General features: G+C 35.0%; 2 protein-coding genes across 2 annotated transcripts; both read left to right on the top strand.

The window, feature by feature from the left end:
- Positions 1-8,298: 8,298 nt before the first annotated feature.
- LOC143545297 (F-box protein CPR1-like) lies at positions 8,299-11,004 on the top strand. The gene is made up of 2 exons (XM_077037218.1): positions 8,299-8,834; positions 10,731-11,004. Exons 1-2 carry the CDS (start codon positions 8,299-8,301, stop codon positions 11,002-11,004), a joined length of 810 nt encoding a protein of 269 aa, XP_076893333.1.
- Positions 11,005-15,624: 4,620 nt separating this feature from the next.
- LOC143545325 (guanosine nucleotide diphosphate dissociation inhibitor 1-like) lies at positions 15,625-20,399 on the top strand. Its single transcript, XM_077037238.1, has 13 exons — positions 15,625-15,823; positions 17,315-17,377; positions 17,453-17,536; positions 17,615-17,722; positions 17,809-17,981; positions 18,115-18,226; positions 18,322-18,402; positions 18,520-18,582; positions 18,681-18,782; positions 18,992-19,116; positions 19,754-19,964; positions 20,030-20,104; positions 20,182-20,399. Exons 1-13 carry the CDS (start codon positions 15,737-15,739, stop codon positions 20,230-20,232), a joined length of 1,335 nt encoding a protein of 444 aa, XP_076893353.1. The 5' UTR covers positions 15,625-15,736; the 3' UTR covers positions 20,233-20,399.
- The last annotated feature ends 219 nt before the right edge of the window (positions 20,400-20,618 follow it).

The raw sequence follows: 20,618 nt of genomic DNA, 5'->3' as shown, positions 1-20,618 counted from the left end.
ATACAATGATGAGACGTTTAGGGAACGCGTTCGTTTGCCGAAATCTTTATTTTTAAAGATTGTAGCCGACGTCGAAGCAAACGAAGAATGGTTTCAAGAATCTTACGACGCGAGGGGCAAACGAAGTTTTACGGCGCTTCAAAAATGCACATCCGCTATTCGTCAACTAGCGACAGGTAACCCACCCGGCCAATTCGATGAATACTTACAAATGTCTGAGAGAACTTCACATGAATGTCTACAATTCTTTTGTAACGCGATTATAAAATTGTATGGCAAAGAGTTTCTACGAAAACCAACAAGACGCGACATTACACGTCTTTACGCCGCGCACGAGGCTAGATGGCATTTTCCAGGGATGCTCGGTAGCATCGATTGTACACATATCGAATGGAGGAATTGTCCACGGGAGTTGAGAGGGGCGTATGTTAGGGGTGATATATATCAAACGACCGACTATCTCACTAGAAGCTGTTGCGTCAAATGATTTATGGATTTGGTATTCTTATTTTGGTGTTCCCGGCTCAAACAACAACATCATTGTTCTGTACACATCCCTATTGTTTCAGAGCGTAACAGATGGCACCGCACCTTTCTGTCCGTATTTTGTCAACGGGAGATATTACAGACGTGGCTACTATCTTGTCGATGGTATCTACCTGCAATGGTCTGTTTTTGTGAAAGCCTTTCCGTTTCCTGTCGAGACAAATGAAAAGGCGTTCAAGAAGTTGCAAGAATCGGCAAGAAAAGATGTCGAGAGAGCTTTCGGTGTTTTAAAGGGTAGATGGTGCATACTTAGTCGACCGGTTCGTGCAATGAAAAAACCCACGATCTCTAGCTACGTGTATGCATGCATCATATTACACAATATGTTAATAAAAGAATATGGAAATGCAATTTCTCCAGATTGGGTACCGGATCCTCCGACTCAAGTTCCCGTTCCCGATGATGTCCAATTAGACTTGCGGGATGAAGATATTCATCATCGGTTAAGATGGGATCTAGTTGAGCTTATAAGTTCTTTAGGTTTGGAATTTACGGATTCAGACGAGGAGTAGACGTTTATTGTAACTTTTATTTTTTATTTCTAATTTTTTAAGTTGAATTATGTTCTAGTAAACTATTTTAAGTTCTAGTAAAATATTGTTTTATTTTTTTAAGTTGCAAAAAAAAAAAACAAAAAAAAAACAAAAAAATTCCATCACACACCATCACCCCTAGTAAAAAATCATCACATGTGATGGATTTGGGGTTTGTGATGTGACACCATTTGATTGGGTGGGGTGTGTGATGATAAATTTCATCACATCCACCACCCCTCCCCCCTAAGGTTGCCAAAAGGAGAGCAAATTGTTGAGCATTAATCTTGTCCTCAAAATACTATCAATAATTTAAATTATTATTATTGAGGAGGGGGGGGGGGGGGGTTGGTTGGTTGGTTGGTTGTGAACATATTATTTTATATTCACTTAGGATATGTTTGGTTGGGGGTAACAAAATGAACAAGTGAATATAAATAGATCATTATCATTCAAATTGTCTTATTTGGTTAACATATAAGAATATAATGAATTATTAATTTATTTTTTTGATAGCTACAAAAAACGCATAAATGAAATAAAAATGATAAAAATACCCATATCTCAAAATAAAAAAATAATTACCAAATTAAAATAAAAGAAATTGCAATGACGACGGCGGTAGTGGTGGTGGTCAGGAAACGACAATGGTGGTGGTGGTCAAGCGGCGATGATAATGACAGTGGTTGTGGTGGCTATGGAGACGATGGTGGCGGTGGCAATCATGCGGTAACAGTGGTGGTAGTGGTGATTGTCAGGAACGACAATGGTGGTGGTGGCAACGATGGTCAGGGATGATTGTGAGGGCGACGACAATACCAATGGTTGTGGTGGCTATGACTTGATGGCTAAAAAACACACAAATGAAATAAAAAAGATAAAAATACCCATATCTCAAAATAAAAGAAATTGCATTGACGACGGTGGTGGCGGTCATGAAACGAAAATGGTGTTGGTGATATGGCGGCGATGATAGTGAGGCGACGACAATGACAGTGGTTGTGGTGACTATGGCGACGATGGTGGCAGTGGTGATCAGACGACGACGGTGGTGGTGGTGGTCAGGACACAACCATGGTGGTGGTGGTGGTGGTCAGACGACAATGATGGTGAGGGCGACAACAATGACAATGGTTGTAGCAGCTATGGCGACGATGGTGGCGGTGGTGATCAGGCGACAACGATGGTGGTGGCAGCGCCGGTGGTCAGACAACAAACAGTGGTGGTGGCAGCATGTATACTAGAGGCACCGCTACTAGGCTAAGGGGTATACACTAGTGGGCAACCTCCACTGATCCTAGGTGGCATCCACATGGCCAACCAACCGTCATCGGCCTCAAGCAAACACTGTCCCACCCCCTTTTGGTAACTTGTGACCTGAGCCCACTGAGGGTGGTCACTCGCGACAGTGAATGTTGAAGGTGGGGCCCACTGGTGGAGAGTGGTGTATTTTGAATATATAAATTAAAAAAAATGAAGAATGGTGAGTGATGAAGTGTGATGTATATTTTTGGTTGAAGGGTGATGTTGGATGATTGGTGGGGTGGGGTGTGGTGGGGGCGGATGTGATAAATGAATGGAATGGTGTTGAGGGGTGTAATCTGTATACCCTTGACCCTTACACTACATTAGCAAGTTCGCAATCTAACAAAAGGACTATGTGATATAATTTATGACCCAAGTAATGACTCAACACCATGCAATAAACTCTATAACGTACCATTAATTGTGCTTTGAAACTGATAAACGGATGCCACAAATTAAAAATCACGCCAGCGTCGCGAAACACGAGTAAAAATACTAGTTTTTTTTATTATACACATGATCAAACTAATCAGACGGTTAATATAAAATATTGATTTCACCTTAATTTTTATGAAATAAGAAAACTACAATCTTATATACTAGTTTGATCCTCTCGTGTTACGAGGGTTTATTCAAGTTTTTGTTTTAATTGTTTTGCTATTTTATGATTATTTATTTTATTTTTTGACGCAGTTTAGTTTTAATTTAATACATATATATTAGTTTGTTATTATATTTTTTACCGTTTGAGTTTTTTCAATTGAGACGTGTAAGTTTTTTTAGATTTTTAACGAGCAAACATAAACGGACACGAACATGTTGATTTTTCTAAATGAACAAACATGAACACAAATATTTGTCTAACGAAAAAGGGGATGTTAATGTAGTTGACAATGGTGGGTAGTGTCGGAAGTTAACCGACGATGAAGATGATAGACCAACAACATAGAACATGTAAATGAGATAAATTAAATTAGGGTTTAATGATAGTGTTTACCAATAAATGAGATTTTATAACTCATTTGAGGGCTATTAGGGTTTGGTAAGACCCATAACTCGTGCAAATTATTCTTTGATGATTAAGGGGTTATTTGACAAATAAATGAGATGTTATAACCCGTTTAGCAGTTATTCGGGTTTGGTGAGACCCATGACCCGTAAAAATTATTGTTTGATTATGAAAGAGTTTCATAAATATTTGAGATGTTATAACTCATTTAAAGACTATCTGGGTTTGGTAAGACCCATACCCGTGAATTCGGGTCAAATGCATGAGAAACCTCCATTTTGAAATCAAGAAATATGGTGACTTTAGAGAATTGGGGGAACAACGCGAGAGCGACACATAGGATTTTATGGTATGCAATTATATAGATAGTTAGATTAGATAGATAGTATATATTGAAATAACAAATAATTTGTAAATGAAAAATCAACCAAAAGGCCGGTGGGAATCTTATTTAAAAAAACAAAAAAGAAAATAATCTATATAGAATGAAGCGGGCCTGGGCTTGTAACATTCAACATATACCCTCCTGCACCGTAACCTAAACATAGCTACGTTTCCCACTTTCGATTAGATCGATCGATCTAGCTGTTAGGATTCATGGCAGAGCTTGATGTGGTTGAGCAGATACTGGTACAACTGGATGTTGAAGATCTGATCCGATGCAAGAGCGTGTGTAAGTCATGGCTTTCTTTTATATCAAGTCCTCGTTTTGTTAAAGCTCACTTGAATTATAATATCAAGAGTGCTCGTGACAATCGTCAGCTTGGACATAGAAGGATCTGTCATTCTGAATATATGCGCAAATACCGTTGGGTTCACTGGAACGAGATAATTCATATTGTTGGTTCTTGTAACGGCCTTGTATGTTTTTCTCCTAGAGGTGTTGAGATTGTAGTAACCAATCCTTTAACCAGGGAACAGAAGAAACTACCAACGCCGTCCTATCGGCCTAATATGGATGGAAGTAGAATGATCATCGAAGTAGTATGTTGGGGTTTCGGTTATGATTCGTGTGCAGATGATTACAAGGTTATAGCAGGGTTTGGGAACAGATATGATAGTAATTGGACAACCTTTTGCGTGTTAACTTTGAAATCAAATAAGGTATGGGATTATTGAGGAGGAGGAGTCTGGTATTTTGTGTGGCGGGGCACTTCACTGGTTCGTTAGGGATGGAAATAAAAATAAAGTGATTATTTCTTTAAAATTATCTACAGAGAAATTTAAAGTAATTCCTCAACCAGATACAGCTGATTATGACTATGATAGCAAGCATCTCCAACTCGGGGTTTTAGAGGACTGTCTATGCGTATATTCGTGTTGCCTCCCTCGGTCTCGTAATAAGAAGTGGGTAATGAAAAACAACAAGTCGGACCTATATATTGATCATCGTCACTACAAGTATGATCTTGCGCACTTCATGCCATATACTGTCGATTCCCAAAAGATGCGCAGTCCTGGAGATTGTACTCGTGTGCGGCCCAAGGCACGGAGATATATCAGTGAAAGTATATTTGTCAAGAGCGTTGTGTCTCCCCATCTCCATGTTAATGATAATGATGATTATGAGGAACCATTGGCAAATGCCAAGGTTCGATCTGATCAATGTCTTTTTCTTTTAATACAAACACGCACACACACACACATAATTGTCCTAATTCTCTGTTTGTATATATATGTACCATGTAGCAGGGACAGGGAGATACTGAGAGTGTCAAAAGCTGCAACTTAAGAAAGAGGAAATGTTGGAGCAAGAGGTCTTGTATGTATACAAAGATTTCCGGATGGGTGCGAAATTAGCTGCTGCCTTTTGGTGGTTTTTAATATCTTACTATCCAGTACTAGTAATTGCATGGACGTGTGTTTTATATTCATTAACATCAACGCCTTTTAATACAAACACGCACACACACACACATAATTGTCCTAATTCTCTGTTTGTATATATATGTACCATGTAGCAGGGACAGGGAGATACTGAGAGTGTCAAAAGCTGCAACTTAAGAAAGAGGAAATGTTGGAGCAAGAGGTCTTGTATGTATACAAAGATTTCCGGATGGGTGCGAAATTAGCTGCTGCCTTTTGGTGGTTTTTAATATCTTACTATCCAGTACTAGTAATTGCATGGACGTGTGTTTTATATTCATTAACATCAACGCCTTATTATGAATTTATTGGTCTACTACGTACTATTAGGCTTTACTTATTGTCTAATTACTAATATATAATTACCATCCAAATGATTACAATAAAGTGGTAGGTAAACGGGCAACATCTTACGTCACAACCGATTGTGTAACATGCAAGTATACACTTCCATGTATTCTGCAATCTCCACATTTTTTTCATTTTTTTATATATAATTTACACGTTTATCTCCTGCAATTTGCGAGACTTTCAATGTATCTCGATTATTGACATAACTTGAAGATTTGGGAACCAAGACGATAAAAGATGCAATGAATCTAACTTAAATAATAAAGGATATAAAAAATCGGTTAACTTGCTATGTAATCCAAATTTAGGCAATAATAATCTTGAAATCGGTGGACATAAACCTAAGCTAGTTGTAAAGAGCAACTCAAAAATAATAGTTGCTTGATGTTGATTAAGAGAAATAACCTAAGCTAAAAAGTGGTGATAATGTGGAAATATTATTGTAAGGCTAATTGTAAAGATAGAGATAGAATAGGTGTTTTGTAAGAAATACATGAAAGTTTGAAGTGTCATCAGCTCACTGAGAACGCTTGTGGGTATTAAGGATGAAGATCGTCTTATGACGGGTTAGGTCGAGGTAATTTGGGCATGTTGTTGTCGCCACTAATGCCTATGCTAGAGAGTTTGTCCGAGACGAATTTTCGAATTTCTTGTGCAACATTTGCATGAGAGTTTGTTATGAATAAAACTGAACTCGAAAATGAAACAAAAGACGATTAATTTCTCATTAAAATCATCTTAGATTACACGAATTCTACAAACACAAGATAGAAACGAGTGGCCAGAGCTTTAAACAAAAACAACACAATTTCTACATAGAACTACACGAGATAGAAATGAGTGGCTGGAGCTTTCACTGGAGTCGGTTAATCGTCTCAGTGGCCCAAGATTGAAAACACGAGCGGCCGGAGCTTGAGATTTTACCGGTAGGGTGGTGGTTGACGGTGGCGGATGAAACCATAACCAATAAGATGGGTTGTGTATGAAGTAGATGGATTGTATTGAGGAGGAGAAAAGAGGAGGCCACTGGAAGGCCACGAATCGGGTACTAGCATTCACACCACTACTAGAAAATGGTTGTTTTTGCTACAAACATTTTCTGCAATTTTCCCACAACTCAGATTTTCCTACAATTTTCCCACAACTTTTCACCAATAATCAAACACAAAAAAAGTCTAAATATTTTACACAAGTTTTCTACAACATAGAGGCGTAAAAAAATCTTGTTACAATTTTGACGAAAACATAAATTCATTCCCGACAAACTACCGACAATTTCATTGTACATTTATTAGATACTAACCTTCAGCATAAAAAAAATCAACATACAACTAAAATAACATACTTTTGTAGCAAAATGGTCATAACAATGGGAAATTATGCCACAAATTTGCTACAAATTTAAATTTAACACATTTATGGCAAACTTGTGGCAAAATATGCAAAGTTTGCTACAAGTTTCAGAAAAATGTGTATTAATTATTGAATACTTAAAACTAATTATAATGAAATCATACTTTTGTGACAAAACGGTCAAAACACTAGCAAATTTTGCCACAAAGTTGCTACCAGTTTGTATTTTGACACGTTGGTGGCAAAATTGTGGCAAATTATACAAAGTTTGATACAAGTTTCAGGCAAATTTATGTTAGTTGGTGAATACTTAAAATTAATTATAATGAAACGATACCATTGCGGTAAAACGGTCGGAACACTGGCAAATTTTGCCACAAAGTTGCTACCAATGTGTAATTTAACACTTTGGTGGCAAAATATGCAAAGTTTGCTACAAGTTTCTGGCAAATCTGTGTTAGTTGTTGAATACTTAAAACTAATTATAATGAAACCATACTATTGTGGTAAAACGGTCGGAAGACTGGCAAATTTTGCCACAAAGTTGCTACCAGTTTGTAATTTAACACTTTGGTGGCAAAATTGTGGCAAAATAAGCAAATTTTGCTACAAGTTTCAGGCAAATCTGTGTTAGTTGTTGAATACTTAAAACTAATTATAATGAAACCAAACTTTTGTGGCAAAACGGTCGGACTTTCACAAATTGTGCTACAAATATGCTACAGATTTGTAAGACCACACTTTTGTGGCAAAACTATGGAAAAACTTGCATAGTTTGCTACAAGTTTCCGGCAACTGTGTATTGAATATAAAAACTAATTATAATGAAACCAGACTTTTGTGGCTACTAATACCGCGATTTCTTGTAGTGTTGTTGTTATTGTCATTGTCACTGTCACTAATACCGCGATTTCTTGTAGTGTTTTGTGTGCTTTATATTAATTTATATTGCATATTTTCTGTTATACATTAAGTGATCAAACTAAACAGATTACTAATAAAAATACATAATGATGGAATTAAGTACAATTGCATTTTTATATCAATAAATTTATTAACTTATGGTTACTTAATTTTTTTGAAATAAGAAAAACCACAAACAAAATTGAAAATTGATAGAATAGAAGTTTACAATATTATATACAAAAATAACATATAATTTGTTTACGGAAAATCACCCAAAAGGCCGATGGGAACCTTATTTAAAAAAAACAAAAAAACATATAGAATGAACCGGGCTTGGGCTTGTAACATTCAATATATATTATATACCATGCACCGTAATCTTAACCTAACTACGTTTCCCACTGATCGATCTGCTATCTATTAGGATTCATGGCAGAGCTTGCTTTTGATGTGGTTGAGCAGATACTGGTACGACTGGATGTGAAAGATCTAATCCAATACAAGAGCGTGTGTAAGTCATGGCTATCTCTTATATCCGGTCCTCGTTTTGTTCAAGCTCACTTGAATCATAATATCAAGAGTGATCGTGACAATCGTCAGCTTGGACATAGAAGGATTTGTCATTCTAAGTATATGCCTAAAGACCGCTGGGTTCGTTGGAACGAGATCATTGTTATTGTTGGTTCTTGTAATGGCCTTGTATGTTTTTCTCCTAGAGATGTTGAGTTGGTAGTAACCAATCCTTTAACTAGGGAACAGAAGAAACTTCCAACGCCACCCTATCGGCTTAATATGGATGGAATCAGTATGATCAGGGTACTAGTATGTTGGGGTTTCGGTTATGATTCGTGTGCAGATGATTACAAGGTTATAGTAGGGTTTAGGAACACATTTGATATAAATTGGACAACTTTTTTTGTGTTAACATTGAAATCAAATACTTGGAAAGTTATTGGAGAAATAAGGTATAGGAATATTCAGTTAAAATATGGTGTTTTGTGTGGCGGGCCGCTATATAAATCTTGTGTTTTCTGTGGCGGGGCGCTTCACTGGTTCATGAAGGATGGAAATAAGAAAAAAGTAATTATTTCTTTGGATTTATCTACAGAGAAATTTAAATAAATTCCTCAACCAGATACAGCTGATTATGACTGCGATATCGAAGGTCTCCAACTCGGGGTTTTAGAAGTCTGTCTATGCATATATTTGTGTTGCTTCCCTCGGTCTCGTGATAAGAAGTGGGTAATGAAAAACAACAAATGGGACCCTTATATTGACCATTGTCCCAACAAGTATGATCTTGCACACTTCATGCCATATACGTTGGATTCCCAAAAGATGTGCAGTCCTGATGATTGTACTCGTGTGCGGCCCATGGGATGGAAATATATCAGTGAATATGTATTTGTCAAGAGCCTCATATCTCCCCATTATAATGATAATGATAATCATGAGGGACCATTGTCAAATGCCAAGGTTCAATCTGAATGTCCTTTTTCTTTTAATACTAACACACACACACACACACACACACATAATTGTCCTAATTTTCTGTTTGTATATATATGCAATGTAGCAGGGGCAGGGAGATACTGAGAGTGTCAAAAGCGGCAACATAAGAAAGTGGCAGAGTAGTTGGAGCAAGAGGTCTTGTAAGCATAAAAAGATTTGAAATTAGTTCCCGTATTAGCTGCTGCCTTATGGTGGTTTTTCGTTTTTTATGTCTTATTATCCGGTACTAATAATTGCATAGACGTGTGTTTTATATTCATTAACATCAACACCTATTATGAATTTATTGGTCTACTACTATTAGGCTTTACCGACTGTGTAATTACTAGTATAGAATAACCATTCAAAATGATTACAATAAAGTGACAAAACTGGCAACAAGTTATGCCACAACCGATTGTGTAACATGCAAGTATTTACTTCCATGTATTCTGCAATATCCACATTTTTTTATTTACAATTCGCGCATTTATCTTCTACAATATGCGAGACTTTCAAATTTCTATATATTTTTCATTCAGTTCCGATGTATCTTGATTATTAACATAACTTGAAAAGCGATATTGTTAGTCTATGACATAACAAGCAATACTGTGGAAAGATTGGATTTTGTTCACGCAATGTTAAGATTTGGGAACCAAGACGATAAAAGATGCAATGAATCTAACTCAAATAATAAAGGATATAAAAAGTCGGTTAACTTGCTATGTAACCCAAATTTAGGCAATGCTATCTAAATCGAAATACACCAGTCGAACCACTCTAACGTACGAGTATTTTTTTTTTAATTAACTTGAACCCTCCCTATCAATCGCAGGGACGGGGAGATACTGAGAGTGTTAAAAGTGGCATCACAAGAAAGTGGAAGAGGAATAGTAGCATATGGTCTTTAAAGCATAAAAAGTGTCCCAATTAATGAAAAGTTTATTTCCGTGTACGTTGGTCGTTGGTTGATGCCTGGTGATGGTATTTTGATATTTTCTTATCCAACACTAAAAGTTGCATAGACATTAGTTTATTTATACTACTATTAAGCTTTACCGATTGTGTAACATATTCTGCAACTTTTACCATTTTAATTTCTGCAATTTCAACATTTTTTTTGTATGCAAGACTTTCAATTTTCCCTTTGTGTTCAATATGTATCTTGACATAACTTGGAAACCAGTCCTGTTAGTCTATGTATACTACTATGCAATACCATATTAGCTTTTGATATGTGTACTTCTCCGGTCAAACTTTTATTTAATTATTTCAGTTATATAACTTGAAGAATTATATAAGAAATATATTCTTCTTAGTTTCTTTTGAGAATACAAATATTTCTTTGATTTATGGGCGTGCATTAGAGATGGTCTAAGAGCATTCACAACAGGCTCCAAAGCCCTGGGCACGCCTCTTAAAGACGGTGCCCAAGCCCAAGCAAGCCTTGGTATCATTGTGGAACAAAGGTTTGCCAAGGTAAAGTTTGTGGATGCAGATGAGACCGCGGACGTGCTGGTGGCTCCACTTTCTCGCATACACATATCTGTAAAATTAAGAGGGAACTCAAAAAAAGTGAGGAACTGGGGAACTGGTACGGTTGGATTTGAAGGATTCAATTTGATGCAACAGCGTGTGTAAGTCATGGATTTATTTTATAATTTATATCCACTCCTTGTTTTGTTAAAGCTCACTTAAACCATAATTCGTATAGTTGGTTCTTGCAATGGCCTTGTAAGTATTTCTCTTAAGAGGGATTGAGTTTGTAGTAGCCAATCCTTCGACTAGGGAACATAAGAAACTTCCAACGCCACCGTCCTATCCACTCCATATGGAGATAACTCTAATACGGTGATATAAAAACTAGTTTAAATATCAAATAAACCTTTAACTAACGAACATAAACAAACGCACATAAACGAACATAAATGAACGAACGCAAACTATGTTCATGTTCGTTCATTTAACTAAACGAACAAGATTTCTTGTTCGTGTTCGTTCATTTATTAAACGAATGAACGTGTAAACAAACTTCCCATCAACCGATTCATGAATATAAACGAACTTCTTGCCAAACGGTTTATGAATGTCCGTTGGAGCCCACGGAGATTCTCTAGAAGATGATCCAACATGAAATTTCAATATTTTATCAAACTTAAAATAAAATGATTATTAAACCTTTTCGTCAGTGTGATTAACGGTGTTTCTAACTAACAAATGCATGTTTAAGTCAATAAATATACTAGTTTCTATTAAATTATTTTATTTTTAAATAAGAAAACCACAAACAAAAGTTCAATATAACTACGTTTCCGTATAATTTGTAAACGGAAGAAAGCCAATCGATGGGAAAATTTTATTTAAAAATAGCAATCTTATATAGAATGAAGCGGGCTTGGGCTGGGGGTTACAACGTTCAATATATATATGCCCTGCACCGTAACCTAAACCTAACTACGTTTTGATTCGATCAATGTGCTATATTAGGATTCATGGCAGAGCTTGCTTTTGACGTTTTAGAGCAGATACTGGTACAGATGGATGTTGAAGATCTGATCCCATGCAAGAGCCAGGGCCGGCTCCGAGAAAGCAATAAAAAAAATTGGGCTGAAGGCGAAATTTTTTTTGGCCTTAAGTAAAAGAAATATTTTGTTGGGTTTAAACAATTTAAATTTTATATGGGTTTACTTGGTTATAATTTGGGTTGTGTGAAAAATTTTTGTATAAAAATAGAGTTAAGCATGTGTCAAATGAGACTTGAATTCATAACCTTCTAGTCAGAAGTAATACCCTTTGCCACTAGACCAAACTATTGGTTATGTAATTAGGTTTAAACATTAAATATACATATTGTATTTTATAAAAATACAATATATATTAAAAAAAAAATCCGGGCCTAGCGGGTGTCGGGCCTGTGGCCGTCGACCACCTTGCCTCACCCCAAGGCCGGCCCTGGCAAGAGCGTGTGTAAGTCATGGCTTTCTTTTATATCCAGTCCTCGTTTTGTTAAAGCTCACTTGAATCATAATATCAAGAGTGATCGTGACAATCGTCAGCTTGGACATAGAAGGGTCTGTCATTCTTCGTTTGCTTACACACATGAAATTCGCGTTTCTATAGTTGGTTCTTGCAATGGCCTTGTATGTATTTCTCCTGATGGTGTTGGGTTTGTAGTAACCAATCCTTTATCTAGGGAACAGAAGAAACTTTCGACGCTGCCCTATTGGCCTAATATGGATTTAAATCTGATTAGGTCCATATGTTGGGGTTTCGGTTATGATACGTGTTCAGATGATTACAAGGTTATAGTAGGGTTTAATAAAGGACATGATACAAATTGGACATCATCTTTTTATGTGTTTACTTTGAAATCAAATACTTGGAATGTTATTGGAGAAGTAAGGTATAGGAACATTCAGTATAAACATGGTGTTTTGTGTGGCGGGGCGCTTCATTGGTTCATGAAGGATGGAAATAAGAAGAGAGTAATTATTTCTTTGGATTTATATACAGAGGAATTTAAAGAAATTCCCCTACCAGATGTTGATGATTCTGACAATGATATCGATTATTTCAAACTTGGGGTTTTAGAAGACTGTCCATATGTATGCCTGCGTTGGACTCTTAAGAAGAAGTGGGTAATGAAAAACAACAAGTGGGAACTATATATTGCCCATTGTTGTAGGGCGGCTTGCAGCAAGTATGATCTTGCACACTTCATGCCACATACGCTGGATTCACAAAAGATGCATAGTCTTGACAATTGTGCTCGAGTGCAAGCCATCCAATTGAGATATATCAGTGAAAATATATTTGTCAAGAGCCTCGTATCTCCCCATCTCTATGTTAATAACAGTGATGATGATAATTATAATAATAGTTGAGAGGGACGATTAAGAGATGCCAAGGTTCGATTGAAATGTCTTTTCCTTTTAATACAAACACACATATTTATATACATGTAGGATTGGAATCGTGGGAGAATCGTTTGGGATTGGGAGCCCCTGAGGACCTTTTTTTTTAACAAAAACATGACATTTTAATTTTGTCCTTTTTTTCAAAGTTTGTTCATATGTATATTATCATTTAATCTCCGTTGACATATATGTCATTATCATACATTGACATTATTTTAATTGTACATATATGTACATTATAATTGTGTATATACATACTTTATTATTTTCCTATCCAATCATATAATTTATTATTTCTGTTAATTCATACATATATGTATGATACCTATATTTTATCTATAATCATGTGTGTATATTTATGTACACATATGATACATGTGTACAGTTGTACACATGTATATAAGTTCCGACAAAAAATTACTTGAAGGAAATAAGTGGTTTTTTTTTTATATATACTAATATATGTTGATGCTAAATTGTCCTAATTTTATGTTGGTATATACGTGCAATGCAGCAGTGCAGAGAGATTGAGTGTTAAAAGTGGAAAGATAGAGGAATAGTAACCGATGGTGATGAAGATTATGAAGATAACATGACTAAACTTTGAAGATGAATAAAATGATGAATGAAGACTAGGACTAAACTTTTAGTGTTTTTTTATTAAGAACTTTGTAGAAATTTAAACTTTACTACCATAAAGTATTTGTATGATTCTACTTAACACGTACCCGTTTTTGTTTTTTCAATTCAATATATGTAGCACTTTAATATATTCTTACAAGCTTAAAATTGTTATTTTCATTTTTTTTAATTCTTTCTGCATTGTCTGCACATAATTGGAAAAAGAACAAAAAAACCGACTATAAAAGAACCGAAACCAAATATAACCGAAATCCCAACAGTTTGTATATTAAACCAATGACGTCGGTTTCGCCTTATAGCCGGACCGTGCTCATCCCTACAATAACGAATAGCTAGGATTATTTTAGTTTTTTTAACGACCAACCAAACATATTATTAAAATAAACATGTTATGTTATATTTAATCAAAACTACACAGTAATCAAATTTAAAAACCCCCACTTTTTACCTAGTGACAGGAGGCTTAGTTCCCCAAGTCTGATTCTCACTTGTGTCACTTTTGACGGATTATGACATCAAATAATTTGAGCTAGGCATTAGGAGGTTATCAATGCGAATCCCGAGCCCACCTGGATACGTTTTAGTCCACTGTGAGTTACGCCAGAGAGTTCTTCTCATGTAACAGCCAACTATATGGTTTTTCCCGGGAAACGCCTAAGCTAAACATTAAAATTAGCGTGAACCGATTAAAACAAAATAGTCGGGCCAGACGTAGCGGGTGGCCTAACAAAAAATAAAAAAAGATTAAAAAGAAAAGAGTAAAATGACACTTTCATCATTGTGGTTTGACAAATAATGCGAATTTAGTCCAAAAAAATTATTTTTTGCATATGGACCCTCCACGTTTCTCAATTCTTGCCAATTACATCCAAATCACTAACCTCGTTAAATTTAATCGTTAAGTCATGGGTAAACATGTCTTTTCACTCTTTCTTTATTATAATACTTATTTCAGTTTACTGTGGTTTCCATCCCTGTGGTTTGTCCAAATATGCGGTTTTAGTCTAGTAGTTTCAAATTTTCATTTGTCGTCTCTATGATTTCATTTCACTTGCAATTAAACCCTAATTCACTAATCTCGTTAAGTCTGGTAGTTAAACTCATCGGTGTGCCCTTCACGTGAGTGGCAGTTTGTCCTTTTTTTCTTTTTTCTCAAATACACCCTAGCCCCTCACGTGAGGGGGCTTGTGGATTAGGACTGACGTTTATTTTAGGAAAAAAACAACAAAATTGGTCATCATGTGAGGGGCACGAAGATTGGTTAACGACTAGAATTTACGGGGGTTAATAAATTCGGGTTTAATTGCAAGTGAAATGAAACTACAAGGACGAAAATCGCACATTTGATAGGGACAAAAATTACAACTTGAAACTATTGGACTAAAACCGCATATTCGGACAAATCACAGGTACGAAAACCGAAGTTCACTAAAATAAGTATTATAATAAAAAAGTGAAAAGACATGTCTACCCTAACTTAATGATTAAATTTAACGGGTTAGTGATTTTGATGTAATTGGCAAAAATTAGGAAACGTGAAGGGTCCATATGCAAAAATTAAACCTTTTAAACTAAATTCGAATTATTTGTTATACCACAAGAACGAAAATAACACTTTAGGGTTTAGTGTTAACACAGGGACTAAAATGACATTTACTCAAAAGAAAATAAATAAAAGAGAAAAAATCATTCATGTGGAGTGAGTATAGTGTTGAATCGTCGATATATAAATTCACAGTCTACTGACTCGATTTGGAACCCTAAAACTCCATCCGGATCCTATCGATCAATTAATCTTAATCGGCGAGTATAGTATGGATGAAGAGTATGATGTGGTGGTACTTGGAACCGGTCTCAAGGAATGCATTCTCAGTGGTCTTCTCTCCGTCAATGGTCTCAAGGTATGTATGTACTCTCATTTCTGCACTTTATTAATCTTATAACTTCCTGATTTCTAGCTACTTACGACTGCTTCATACATACTCGAATCCGTGTACATATACATCGATGATTTTACTTGATTAGGTCAACATTTGGTTCCGGTTATTAGTCCGGATCATCAGATCTGAATTGATCAATAGGATCACGCTATTTTTGCTATCAATTGAGAATAATTAGGTTATCATATTATTATTAGATGTTTTGTGTATGCTGATATTAAAGTGACGGAGAGTGAAATAATTTGTTACATCTGTGTTAATTTAGATATGAACTCGGTCGATTCATAGGATCTAATCTTGTAATTCATATGTTTAAAGGATCAAGGATGTGATAATTTTGTTATAACATGAGGATTGAGTTTTTATGAGTTGTTGATCTTATGAAGTTTAATCGTTACCGTCATTCATGCTGTTAGATAATGTTATTAAGATTTTGGAACTGTTACATAAATAAAACAATAATTGTTTAGTTGATTTTGTACCTTTTTAAAGATACATGTAAATACAAAGTAAAGTTGATGATTGAAAATTTTTAATAGCTACAGAGCATAAGTATATGATTGATCATCGGTGGTTCTCTTGAACCGGATTGTATTTGTTTTATACAGGACAATGTAAAAACAAACTTCTTTGAAATCTTTAGTTAAGATAGTAAGGTGTCATTACTCATTTAATTAAAGAGTAGTGCATCAAAAATTTATCTAAACTCAAGTACTCAACACACAAACTTTATTTTGGATTATGTATGTTTTAACTTGTTGAGCGTTGATATCACTAATAAGCCATCAAGATATCTTAATCATCACAAGCCTTATATAATAATTTGTCAAAATACAATAATTTCTGTGAACTTTTATGATTTTTTATATGAATATTATTGATAATGTTTGGAATAAACGGCTCTTCTAAATTTTGATAAAGAATATATTACCGTTCAAAATATCACAATATCTCAATAAAGTATATCTAAAACAAAAGATACCTTCATAAACGATTTGTATGTCATCGGTCAACACTTTTACTTGAACCATATGTTATTTTGTTGCAGTAAACAGTTGTATTTGACTTCTAACCTAATAGAAACATTTTTTTTTTTCAAATTATGAGAAAGGAACAGCTATGTTTCAGTATTTATGCCAAAAGGTTCGAAAGTTTGTCTTTTTCCTCGACTATCTTCATCATTGCTAGCTAGCTTTTTCTGTTATGTGCTGTAAGGCTATAATTGATAATAATAAAGAAACCGCAACATACTTCTTTACTTGAGCTTGTAATCATGAAATTAGATTTGCATTGTGGCTTTGTTGAAAATTCACCAAAGACTTTGTTTAGTGTAATGTATATGTTTGCAAATTCAAAACATTATCTATTTTCAACACAAAGAGAAGATCTTCATATATTTGGCTAATGCATTTATGGTTTTTTACGCCCGTATACGTTATGTCTGTGAATCAGGTATTGCACATGGACAGGAATGATTACTATGGAGGAGAATCAACTTCACTCAACCTTATTCAGGTTTTTTTCTTTTAACATTTATCTTAATACAATTTTGTGTAGATTTTAGTAACATAAACGGTTTAAAACTTACAGCTTTGGAAAAAATTTAGAGGAAGTGATAAGCCTCCAGCTCATTTAGGATCTAGCAGAGATTACAATGTAGACATGATCCCCAAGGTATTATCTTGTTAATTTTTGCTCTCTAAATTTGTTACCTGTATTAATTCTTCAACATGATATTTTTTGTATTGCAAGTTTATAATGGCAAATGGTGCTCTAGTGCGCGTCCTCATTCACACCGATGTCACAAAATATCTTTACTTTAAAGCAGTGGATGGCAGCTTTGTTTATAACAAAGGAAAGGTATATTGTTGATTTGTTTCCATCAAATAACTGCAACTTTTTTGTAACCTTTAGCGTCTTACAAAAGAACTATTTTAACTGCATAGGTGCACAAAGTACCAGCTACTGACATGGAGGCCCTCAAGTCCCCTCTCATGGGCATTTTTGAGAAACGTCGTGCTCGCAAGTTTTTCATTTATGTTCAGGATTATGTTGAGAATGACCCCAAAACACACGAGGGGTTGGATTTGACACGCGTGACAACTAGGGAGCTTATTGCGTATGCCTTTTGTTTTATTAAAAGATATTAAAGTTAATTGTGAAATGTTATTTTGCACCATCACTATTTAATTTTTGATTAGTTATATGAAATGTTGTTTTCAAACACCATTAATGATATCTTATATTTTCAGTAAATACGGCCTTGATGACAACACAGTGGATTTCATTGGCCATGCGTTAGCTTTGCACAGAGATGACCGTTACTTAAACGAACCAGCTCTGGAAACAGTCAAAAGAATGAAGGTGTAAATAATTTGTCAATTTTTGTTACTCGTCTTCTTTTCACTTCATAAATTTATTTAAAGCTAACTGATTTTCAAAATTTGTTTGTGTAATAGCTTTATGCTGAGTCACTTGCACGTTTTCAAGGAGGATCACCATACATTTATCCTTTGTATGGACTAGGCGAGCTTCCTCAAGTATATGTTCTAGATACCTTTGTTTCATTTCTTTAAAATGTTTTGACAGTAAATCCCTCATTTTACAAGTATAATATGAAGTGGAGTTTAATGTTTTACTCCCAACATATTTTGTAGGCTTTTGCTCGGCTCAGTGCTGTTTATGGTGGAACCTATATGTTGAATAAACCTGAGTGCAAGGTATGCTATATCACACCCTTCCTCGTATTCTGAACGCCGCTTTCCCAAATAGATAATTAACTAGGTTTATGACCGTTTTTAATTTTTCAAAATTCTAGGTTGAGTTTGATGAAGAGGGCAAGGTCTGTGGTGTTACTTCAGAGGGTGAAACAGCCAAATGCAAGAAAGTTGTTTGTGATCCTTCCTATTTGCCTAACAAGGTACATTTTTTCTGCCTTGTATTAAGTGGGATCATATTATCTTTAGCATTAGCCAGCATTGACTATCGTGTATTATTACTCTAAATATATAATAAAATTAAGTATTGAACTGCTGTGTGATGTGACATGACATGAAGTATTAGTATGAAATCATTGTTGCGGTCATTTATCACCATAATGAAAAATTATCTAAGCGTGGTCTCTGACAGGTGAGGAAGGTGGGCAAGGTGGCCCGAGCAATTTGCATTATGAGCCATCCCATTCCAAATACCAATGACTCACACTCAGTGCAGGTTATTCTTCCACAGAAGCAGTTGGGTCGCAAATCTGACATGTGAGTTTAAACGTAATATGGCATTTAATTGTTGATAGATTACCATAAAAACCAATACACTTTCTTATTTTTCACGGAAAAGTCTCTCAACCTATTTTTGGTATATTATCTTTCAGCTTTTAAAAATACACGAAAAAGTCACTAGACTATTTTTTGTACATTAAAGTCCTTAAAGTTGTCTAAAATACTCATATATAATGGCTTGTTAACTTTGAAATATGTTGAAATAACACAATAGTTTTTTTCTTGCAGCTTGCAGAAATGATGAGTGTTACTTTATCATATTTTGACCAATTTAACAAGCCATTATTTTAAAAACAAAAATCAAAATTTTGTGCATTTTAGGCAAGTTTAGGGACTTTAATGTTTTCAAAATTTAGTGACTTTTTTGTATGTATTTTACAAATCGAGGGACTACAGTATATCAAAATTATTCTGAAACACTTTTTCTTAAAAAAATTAAAAAGTGTATTGGTTTTTTACAGTATCGATCTTTTAATGTTTGTATACACTTATTTTATTTGAAGGCAATGATTAAAAATAGTGTTCATGCTGTTTTATATAGTAAATAGTAATAATCATCATAATGGCTTGTTTGAAGTTAATAATAATAGCCATAATGATTTGCGTTCTGCAGGTATCTGTTTTGCTGTTCATACTCTCACAATGTTGCTCCAAAAGGGAAGTTTATTGCATTTGTATCTACAGAGGCAGAAACTGATCAACCTGAAATTGAATTAAAGCCCGGGCTTGATCTTTTGGGTCCTGTTGATGAAATCTTTTATGATATATATGATAGATACGAACCAGTTAACGAGCCGTCTTTGGATAATTGCTTTATATCCACAGTGAGTTTTTAATTTTTTGCAACAAATTGTTTTATCATGTTTTAATTCTCTTTTATGTTGAACAGAGCTATGATGCCACAACTCATTTCGAGTCAACTGTAATTGATGTGCTCAACATGTACTCAATGATAACTGGGAAGGTATGTAAATAACTGATCTAATTAATTTGTTTCTTTTAATGATATCTGTTTCTTTGCTAACACGCGTTTTCATGTAGGTACTTGACCTGAATGTAGACCTAAGTGCTGCAAGTGCTGCTGAAGAATAGAAACTTTGAAAGTGTGTTGTTTTCTTATTACCTTTTTAAGTCGTGGTGGAAAAATTGTGCTTGAACTTTTAAGGAGGTTTTTGTATGTGCTTTTGTGTAAAATGCGACTTTTAAGTGTTATCACAAAGGAAAATTATCGCCCATAAAAAGGCCAAACAACTTTCATTGGTAACTAAGATTGATGGTTGATGCACAGTTTGATCATGGGTTGATCATTCATGGTATGTTCTAAAACTTTTAAACTGATAAAACATTAACAATGAATATACTGCATATACATACTTTCATATCCCACAATAAATCAAAACCTTCAATGTCTGGTTTAGTTTACACGGATGGTCCTAAGTTTCATATTGTTGGTTGGATCAACCAGCTACAATGTTAAA

The sequence above is a fragment of the Bidens hawaiensis genome, unplaced genomic scaffold (assembly GCF_021521415.1).
Source record: "Bidens hawaiensis isolate Kalapana, Puna unplaced genomic scaffold, B.hawaiensis_p1.1 tig00013897_1, whole genome shotgun sequence".
Classification (NCBI taxonomy): Eukaryota; Viridiplantae; Streptophyta; class Magnoliopsida; order Asterales; family Asteraceae; genus Bidens; species Bidens hawaiensis.
Note: the sequence above shows the minus strand (reverse complement) of the source record. Positions and strands in the feature narration are given on the sequence as shown.